General features: G+C 45.0%; 1 protein-coding gene across 1 annotated transcript; it reads left to right on the forward strand.

Annotated features, from left to right (window-relative positions):
- Window positions 1-4053: 4053 nt before the first annotated feature.
- TCF21 (transcription factor 21) lies at window positions 4054-7861 on the forward strand. The gene is made up of 2 exons (XM_053284115.1): window positions 4054-4701; window positions 7176-7861. Exons 1-2 carry the CDS (start codon window positions 4198-4200, stop codon window positions 7263-7265), a joined length of 594 nt encoding a protein of 197 aa, XP_053140090.1. The 5' UTR covers window positions 4054-4197; the 3' UTR covers window positions 7266-7861.
- The last annotated feature ends 2309 nt before the right edge of the window (window positions 7862-10170 follow it).

Consider the following 10170-nt stretch of genomic DNA (forward strand, 5'->3'; position numbering starts at 1 on the left):
AAGGACTCTTTGATTGTGTGAATGCCAGCATAGCGTAGTGGTTAGAGTGTTGGACTAGGACTGGGAAGACCCAAGTTCAAATCCCCATTCAACCATGAAACTCACTGGGTGACTCTGGGCCAGTCATGTACCTCTCAGCCTAACTTACCTCACAGAGTTGTTGTGAGGATAAAAATAACCATGTACACTGCTCTGAGCTCCTCAGAAGAAAAGAGGGATATAAATGTAAAATAAATAAATAAACCTTGCTGTTCTTCCTTCCCAACCCCCAGCACCAACAGCAGGGTCTAGAGGAAAGCAGGCATGAAGAAGTGTGGTTTAACAGTGGGTTCCCTGGCAAATCTACCTCCCTTGTCCTTGAAGTGCTTCCCCCAAAATTGTATGCAATCATGTTGGTCCATTAGAAAAACTCACAGACCACAGGACCAACCTAAATGACACAAAATTTTGAGCAGCAGGCTTTTGAGTTCTTCCAAACTCTTCATCAGATATTAAGCAAAGCAAAGGGGAAAAGCCTAGGGCAGAATTTCTTAAGTTTCACAATACAGCCCACTTAATTCCAGCCATGGTTGATTCCAATGCATGTGAACATTTGAGTTGTACACCCGATTTATACCTTTGGGTAGGAGGAGAAACAGGGCTCTGATGCCCCATGGGGAGACGTTGCACCCATGGTGCACTGTACTGAGCTCTGTTTGTTTATTCAAAAGCTTCTCCCAGAGAGTGGATCTTGTACAGATGTCTATGAATGACTGGATCTTTCCAGGCATATAAAGGAACTGGGTAAATATAATCATAAATCTAAAATATAGATATTGGATCAAGAAAGCTTGTTACTTGGCTTGGTTGTTTGGTTTACAGGCAACTTGTTATGCAGTTTTTCAACATGGGTAAAGATTATCTGCTTTTAATCTTTATAAGGAAATGAAATGCTATTTTTTACTGTAAGCCAATTATATTCTCTAAAATACTTCTATGTTACATCTGCAATGCTTTGGACAAGAATTCTAGCTTTTCAGCAAAACACTGATGAATTGTATCTCACACCACAGGTGTGAATAAGAGAAACTTTAGTATCTAGCATTCCCATTTCACAGATGGGGAAGCTCAAACTAGGAGAGGTTAAACTGACTTGCCAAAAGTCATACAGGAAGCCTGTAGCAGAACTGCAAACAGAATCCAGATCCCTTGGCTCAAACTGTAGGTCTAAATCACAAGTCAAGCAGGCTTCTGTGTTTCAGACTTCCCTTCCTTGAGAATGTGCTAGTAAACCAGGCAAAAGGCATCCTCCAATCATCCAACATACAGCCTGATCCTTGTTTCAGGATCCAGATGCATGCTTACTCAGATCCCATAGACTTCAGTGGGACTCAGTTCCCAGGACTGCAACCATATTTTTCTTTTAGATGACAGCCATGATTTCCAGGTCACTTACTGGAGCTATATGTTCCATTGTGATTCTCATGAAATAAGGGGATTGCTGTGTGGGCATGTTATAATTGGGACTGACCACACAAACAGACAGAGGTGAAAGTAGGCAAGAACAGTCAGGTAAAGAATCCAGCAAAACACAGTAGGAAGATCAGAATAACATCTCACCCACATACATCACTTAGGTAAGAGTACCAGCATAATATGATGAGCTTCTGCCGAAACATGGAGAATGGATCTCTGTCAATGGCTATTTGATAGATAAATGGAGCATTCTTGTTCATATGTCTCTGAGTGCCAGATGCTGAACAAAGCGATTGCCTATTCTGCTTCTGAGAGGCATCTGTCCAGCTACTGTTAGAAATGGACTAGATTGACTCGAAGGCCGCATGTAACGTAGAACTGCAGTTGAATGGGCCAGAAGTTCCCAAAGCACTACATGTAAATGCAAACAATTGCGGTTTGGCACAGCAACAAACCTGAGGTTTCAGATTTCTAACTCTAATCTGAACCCATGGGTTCTAGTGAATTTTGTTGCCACAACCCAAGGTTTGACACAGCCTGTAGTATGTCCAAATTTGGAACTGCAGGCTGTGTCCCCTGGAACACTCCTCCTGCAGTTCCGGCCATGATTGACTGCAGGGGTGTAACAAGGCTGGAGTGGGCCCAGAGACCAAATTTTTAAATGGGCCCCTCGCTGATACACACACACACACTTCACATGTGACTTGCCTCTGGGGGGGCCCTCGAGGCGTGGGGGCCCCCAGGCAGCTGCCTCCCCTTGCCTAATAGTAGTTACGCCCCTGACTGTTCAAGCTGTCCTTCATGGAAGAAGGAAGCCCACACAGCCAGTTCCCACTTCTCTCTGTATGTCTGAATTCGGATGGGACAGCAGCTAGAGGGGGACAGCAGAACCACAGTTCTAAACTGCCCAGAGACTTGTGTTTTGGGTGGTATACAAATGTGTTAAATAAATAAATAAGAAAGATCCATTGGACCCCATGGTTCTGTGTTATGTGCGAATGTGGCCTAAGGCTGATTCAGAAAAGCTTTTCTTAGATTGTCCTATAATTCGCTTTCTTCACTACACATGAAGAAAGGCATGCCCATATAAACATTTCCTACATTTGCTGTGTTAGCCCGATCCTTTGTATATTTGCTCTGGAGTTAGATTTAAGTGGGTATAGGGTTGCAGCCTTAGAGTGCAAACAGAAGTGAAGGAAAAGTATTGGTGTAAAGAAGGTATATTATGGCTTGGACTTTGCATGCCAACATGATTCTTTTCCCAAGTGTGGCACGGGTATGATTTCCCACATCTGATGTGCAGACAGAGAGAATCTGAATTGGCTATGGAGAGCTGCCCAGGGCCTGGGCTTCAAGGAACTGGGTGCTGGGAATGAACATAGAAAATACTCAGCACACCAGTGTGCTTTTCCATTTGTTTAGGATTTCTTAAATTTAAAACCATACTTGTCAGATGCTTATCCAGACACTTCCAAAAGGCTTCCAAACAAGGAGATTCTGTAAGTCCATTGGGCAATGCATTCTATAACCCAATGGTGCATGCAGGCAAGAGGTTAGTACCTCCTAATACCCTACAAAGCTAAATGGGCTGTGCTGCAACTTCAACCTGAGTGTTAGAATAAGCATTCTGAATAAGGAAGCAGCTGTCATTAGCTCCAAGCTCCTGGTCTGATCAAATCAATGAACTGGGCAACCTTAGGCACATGATTCTTTCTCAGGCCCAGCTCCCATTGCCCAGCTGTAATACAAGGATCATAACTCTGGGCCATCTTGCAGGGTTGTTGTAATTAGTGAGAAACTGCATGTGCCAGTGGCGCTCTTACCCCTGGACTTTGGGGCTGAAGTCCAGGGCCTCCACACCCCCTGTCCTCCGCATCCTCTTTAGTCCATCCTGGGTGGTGTGGTCGCTGCTGGTCCACAGGCTGAGTATGGTTATGGCCTGTGCTAGGTGCTTTGGAGACAGAGAGGGGAATGGGGAAATTGGATGAGAATAGGGGAATGATGCTTAACTTGCAGGACAAGGGCTCCAAAGGCCTTTAGGTCCAGGCTCCAAAACTACCTAGGTGTACTTCTGCATGTGAGGTGCTTTCAACACTTGGGGAAAGTGCTGCCCAAAGTAATTCTTACTGCTTGCGCCAATATGACTGGCACTGACATGGGAACCACTTGTCAAAACTCTGACAGGCCTTCCCACCACTTCTGGTGTCTGGAACGCGAGACATCCCGTCGGTGCTGAGAAAATCCCACCAGAGCCACCATCGGGCTCAGCTTTGAAAATAAGGCCCGCTTCTGGACACCTCCGACAAACTAGGCTGGGTCCTGCCGGCAACAGCCAGGGGGATGGTTGGAGGCAGGCGAAGGGAGCGAGGCGGAGGAGATGATGCTGGCGCTGCCGCCGCAGTTCCGCGGTCTGTCCCTCTTGCCTCCTCTCCTCCGGGGTGATTGCCGCGAGCAGCAGTGAGCGGCCTCTGGAAGGCAGGCAGGCAGGCCCCTCCCCTGGGCTGAGGCTGCCGTGCTCGGAGCCTCGGACCGCCTCTCCATCCCCCAGATAAATGACTCCAGGGTCCTCCTCGCCCCATTCCTCTCGGCTTTCCCTCTCACCCGCCTCCCGAGGCCGGCGAGGAAGAGTCCAGAGGGGCTGGAAGAGGCCGCCCGCTGCGGGGTCGCCCTGCCCCCGTGCCCTCCTCGCCTACCTTCCCCGCCAGGTGGTGCTGCCTGCTTCTGCCCCCCGGGCGAGGGGCCATGTCCACCGGCTCGCTGAGCGATGCCGAAGACTTGCCCGAGGTGGAGATGCTGGACTGCGGCGGCGGCCTGAAGATGGGTCGTCGCGGCTCCCCTCGCCCTCCTGCCCTCCGCGGCGCGTCCAGCGAGAGCCACGAAGACGAGGGCGAGCAGCAGCTGGGCTCCCCTCCTGCCAAGGGCCGGGCAGCGGCAGCAGCAGCCCCGGCGGCGGCGGGCAAGAGGAAGAAGGCGGCGGCGGCGGGCAAGAAGAGCCCGCTGAACGGCGTGGTCAGCCAGGAGGGCAAGCAGGTCCAGAGGAACGCGGCCAACGCGCGGGAGCGGGCTCGCATGCGGGTGCTGAGCAAAGCCTTCTCCCGGCTCAAGACCACCTTGCCGTGGGTGCCCCCGGACACCAAGCTCTCCAAGCTGGACACCCTCCGCCTGGCCTCCAGCTACATCGCCCACCTGAGGCAGATCCTGGCCAGCGACAAGTACGAGAACGGCTACATCCACCCCGTCAACCTGGTAAGTCAGTCCCGCCACCCACCCCCCGTGCTGGGAAGCGGGCGGCGGGATGCCGAGAAGAGCCGGCCCGCCTGCCCACCCACTGCTTGCTGCGGGTCCAGAGAGACCTCCCGCGCTCACCTCGGTCTGCCCGGTCCGGGGCAGAAGACCATCGCGCCGGCTTCTTCGGGCTTGCAGCCCGATCCAGCCCAGCACCTAAAAGCGAGGATTTGCCTGGAAGAGAGAGGACCTCCTCGAGCCCTCCGTGGAAGGGAGGACCCGTCGCCGCTACGCGGGCTATTGCCCTGCGCCAAGGCACCCTTGCGGGAAGTCTGCTTTCAGGATGCCCCGACCGCACTCCGCTTTAATGGATTGGGAGGAACGACCCGTCCTTTGGGCTCCGTCTTGGTGCTGAGGGATTCGTTCTTCTCTCGCGCATTGAAAGTGGGGGAAGAAATTCCACGTAGATGATTTAATCATATCAGCCTGATTAAAGGCGCGCGCGGGGGCGGGGGAGCTTGTTCCAAGTTCAGTTTCTTGAGCGTATAAACCTAAGCCTATATTAATAGGAGGAACAATGGTTAAAAATAAGTCGTAATCTTTAAAGCCCATACTTTCTCACCTTGGGTAGATTGTGCTGCACAATTGTTGTAAGCAATTGGCTCCTTGCTCAATGCTAAGTATGAATTAATAAGAGGGATGTGCTTCTATCGCCAAGTTTACGCGTTGATCTGAGGGGAGGAAAAGGCCCGATTAATTAGCCGCGTCCAACGCGGGGATCCAAATAAGAGTCGGAGTCTCTCCCTGCTGGAAGTCTACAGCTGCCTCTAGATTTCCATGTTCTGTTATCAGGATTATTTTTCGTAAATTATCTCTTTACTGGAGGAGCCAACGATATACCTTGATCCAACTCACTGGGGCAGGAGCGGCAAAATATCGTTTCATGTGTATTCCGTTATTTTCCAACATCCATAATTGACAGGGTTGGGTTTTTTTGTTTTTTTTTAGTGGGGAGGGGAGAATGTTAACATAACTAAATCGTTGAATCCATCACACTGGTTGCTTGAAAAGCAAAACAAAACAAATCCATAGCTTGGTGAGTTACGGTTTAGAAATAGAAGCCTATTCAACTGCACGAGTTATGGCGAGGAATTGCATGCATTTCTTTACATTCGTTAAAATATTGAGACTTTGGAGAACTGACAGCTTTGTAGCCACCAACTAATCTGGGTGGGGCTTTTTATTACTGTCATATAAGAAATAACAATTACAGTGATAAAATGAACTAATTCTGGTGACTTTAATACTACTACTATTAATAATAATATTGGTGACGGTGATATTATTATTGATTTAGTACATAAATCAGCAAACAGCAAATCACTGAAAGAAAGAAAAAATCCATACCCAAAATATGTTCTTATTGGCAAACACACACACACTTTTGTGATATATAATGAGGGTGAGCTATAACAATAACAATAATATTATCAAATAACAAAACTATGTGAATACATTTTAGTGATCAACTTAGTCCACCCATAGTATTTATCACAAAAGCTTGTCTACCAGTCAGAACATATTTAGAGTATGGATCCCACCTCCCCCAGTGATTTGTTGTTTACTTCATAAAAAAGCAACAAACAGTTGTTGTCAGTGATGGTACAATCAATACAACAATGTGGTTCTTTAATTATAGTTATCATTGCCATTTTAAAACAACAGACTGTACAGTTTTTGAAATGAAATATAAATATTTGTACAGTTATTTTAAAGAAATTGGGTTGCTTTTTTCAGACATGAAATGAGATGGATATAACAGAATTTTGTAGATTTAAAATGAGAAATTCAATGCGGTTAGTGAATTTTTTTGACAATGGAAGCCATATATAGAATGGGTATATTATACATAGTATGGAACGTATATCATATAAGAGAACCAAAATCTCCTGTTCTGAAACGCTCTTAGAAAGAGATAGAACTGTTATCATTTTCAAAACAAAACAGCACTGGAGGGAAGCCGTGCCTTGACATTACCCAGTAGAGAATGGACAGTTTTTTATCTGTCTGCCACAGTATGTCCTTGTGATTTGTGTTAATTATGTATGTTTGGGAAAACATACTTCTATCAGATGGGAACCATACTGGTATCTAAGATGAATAAAACACCCTGACAATTATAGAGAATTATGAGAACAAAGAGAGAGAAATGCTTTGGGGCAGCAAAAAACTTTCAGATTGCGCAGTGACTCTGTGCAATACGGTGGAGCCATCTTAAAAACCTGGTTACACTCAGTAGCTGAGACTGTCTAGTCTAACCACTTCTTCATACTGTTTAAAAAGAACACCTGGGTAGTCTATGAAATTCTGGCAGTTGGCTCTGCTTTATCACAGTTCAAGTGCTACACCATTTCAATTATACTGACTCCCCCCCCCCCTTTCCCTTTCTCTCTCTCTCTCTCTCTCTTTTTTTTAACCCTTCTCCCTGGCTACAGACCTGGCCCTTCATGGTTGCTGGCAAACCAGAGAATGAGCTTAAAGAAGCAGTGAATACAAATCGGCTGTGTGGTCCTACAGCATCCTGACCCTGGATTTTCAAGCATGGAAAGCCAGTCTTCTGTGTGTATACACTGTGTGTGTGTGTGTGTGTGTGTGTGTGTGTGTGTGTGTGAGAGAGAGAGAGAGAGAGAGAGAGAGAGAAGGGGGGGAGAGAGAATGAATGTTGGGGGTTGCAAATTAAATGGGAGATTGCCTCCCCATGGAAAAACACTAAACCGAAGTGGAGACCAAATACACCGTGCCAACCCCGCTCCCCAAACCCAACCACCCTCTAAAACCCAACACTCCAAAGTGCATATATTTAACTTTATTAACTTGTATATATTTGAATATTCTGCAATGAGGCCTTGCTGGTTCAAGTGCTGTTCTCTGGATCCAACCAAACTTTGCCACTGTCTCTTTCTGTGTACCCTACTCTGTGAAAGACGGCGATTCCTAGAATCAATTACTCTGATAGTCATAACTCTCTAAAACAATGCACATTAAAGATATTCTATGGATATATTTTCTTCAGACAGATTTTGCTATATTTTGTGTGAATAAAAATAATCCTTAACAGGAAAAGAAATTAAAACAACACACAGCAGTATGGGCTTTTTATTCTTTTTCTTTTAAAGAATCTTTAGTTGCCAATTTGAATCATATTTTTTGGTTCGCCAACAAGCAAAAAAATCTTAAAGAAACATGATGTATCATGATACAAAACTGTTTGACCCCAGATTATGAAATGTTTATTTTCCTAATTAAGATGAGGTGGACCATGTCCTTTCGGGGGAGGGTGGATGGTTTGGAGGGCTAGAAAAACAGTATGTGATGGCTTTCAAATGCAAACAAAGAAAGAAAGAAAGTTCTCTCCCCCCACCCTGCCAAATATGTAACAATCCTATTTAAACTGAGAAGTAGATGGATTGTGAAGTTAGCAGTAGAATTAACTCATGTGAAATTAGCAGCCGAATCTGTAAATTGGTTAAAGCAGAACAGGCTTTTGGAGCATTTTCACAATGTATATTTTAAATTTTTTTTATTCTACATTACATCACTTGTCAACATGTGGAAGAGAGCAAATTTTAAATTAATTTTACATTCTAGCTAATACATATTTTTAGGACTTTTTCACAAGTGATGCAAACAATTGCCCTTTGGAATATATCTAAGGGATTACTAACACTTTTGTATGTTGCTAAAGGAGAACTGAAAGCTGAAGAAAAGCCACACAGAAGTAGGTACCATTTCTTTCAATGGCATTGACTTTGTTATAGTGTTTTCATAGGATTAAAACATTTGATTTCTGCTTAGAAGTCCAATTATTTCAGTGGGATTTATTGACATATAATTTATGTGTCAAGCATTTGGAAGCAAATTTCAGAACTGGGGTACTACATGGAAAAATATTCCATTAAGCTTACATTCTAGCATCTCGGTTTAATTGAATTATAGATCTGACTTTATATAGTTTTGATTGCTCTTTGCTTGAGAAAGAGAGAGGGGGAGGGAGGGAGGGAGGGGGGAGAGATGGGGAGAGAGGGGGGAGAGGGAGAGATCTTTAAAATACACACACACAGAGTGCCGCATGAAAAAAAGATGCCAATAAGAGCAATATGTGCTACATGGAATAGAAATAATTAATCTATCTCTAAGATCCAATGATGGCTTTTCACTTTATTAATACCACCGAATTTAAATAGTAAGGACATCAAAACAAATGGTTTGGGTGGCTGACCTCCTTCCCCAAAGTCCCAGCTTCAGCATCTTTTGTGAGTGTTATCAGATCTACCTGGTTTGACAGGTCTTTAAAACTCAGGAGAGGGTGAGAAAAAATTGTTTTGCTAGGACATGTGTGTTTACTTTTGTTAGCCACCTGAGATGTGGGATTGAACAGGTTACACACTGAAATGAATAAAGAAGCTCCAGTTTTAGCTAGACACTACACACACAGACACAGAAACACACACACACACAGAGTCTGTAAATAAAATGTATCATGCTTTTGATGCCATTACAATCTGCCTTACTCCAATCTGAGGATTGCAGGGACGTAACTACCATTAGGCAAGGGGAGGCGGCTGCCTGGGGGCCCCCACGCCTCGAGGGGCCCCCCAGAGGCAAGTCAAATGTGAAGTGAGTGTGTGTGTATCAGCGAGGGGCCCATTTTAAAATTTTGTCTCTGGGCCCACTCCAGCCTTGTTACGCCCCTGGAGGATTGCTGGTCTGTGTTAAAGGGAAGTCGATTGCATTATGGTTGTGGTCTGGCTTGTTTTGTTGTTAGTTGGCATGACTAGAATGCTGCAGTATTACACTTTCTGTCAAGAGACCTTTCAGACTTTTCTAAGAAGCCAGTGTGCTGGATTATATGAGCATACCAAATTTGAGCTTCAATGTTGAAATGTATAGAAGTACTCCAACAATATGGATGTGTGTTAGTGAGCTACTGAAGTCCTTTCTTCATATATATGATATACATAAATTATGGCTGACATACCGTACAACAAGGGGTACATCAGTCCAGTAATACTGCGTGCATGCAAGTTGTGCCAATGACATTACACAAGAGTAAGCCCATTATTGCAAGAGGACATGTTTGTGTAACATCACTTGTGCAATTTTTGCATTTGTGCAACTTCAGATTTTTTTCATCTGTGTGAGGAATGAATTTTGTTCTGGGCGGCGGTATCAACGCAGTGTGTGCACACATGCATTCAAGTGGGGCCTTCCTGATTCAACCTGAGCAGGATCTAAAATAAACTGAGTGGACATAAATAAACGTGAGCATGCACACACCTTAGAAGGAATACTGGTTACTGGGATGACACACCCCTCCGTGGTATGTCAGTCTATATATTTATGTATATATTTATGATATGGCAATAATTTTGGTATGAAATATTAGCACTGCTTGCTTGTCTCAAATGAGAGGTTCTGGTGCTCAAATTT

The sequence above is a fragment of the Hemicordylus capensis genome, chromosome 1 (assembly GCF_027244095.1).
Source record: "Hemicordylus capensis ecotype Gifberg chromosome 1, rHemCap1.1.pri, whole genome shotgun sequence".
NCBI lineage: Eukaryota > Metazoa > Chordata > Lepidosauria > Squamata > Cordylidae > Hemicordylus > Hemicordylus capensis.

Bases quoted from the DNA above. Each gene is read 5' to 3' on its own strand.
- TCF21 (XM_053284115.1), top strand. From the start codon at position 4,198: ATGTCCACCGGCTCGCTGAGCGATGCCGAAGACTTGCCCGAGGTGGAG. The intron at 4,702-7,175 runs GTAAGTCAGTCC...CCCTGGCTACAG, and splicing joins ACATCCACCCCGTCAACCTG to ACCTGGCCCTTCATGGTTGC.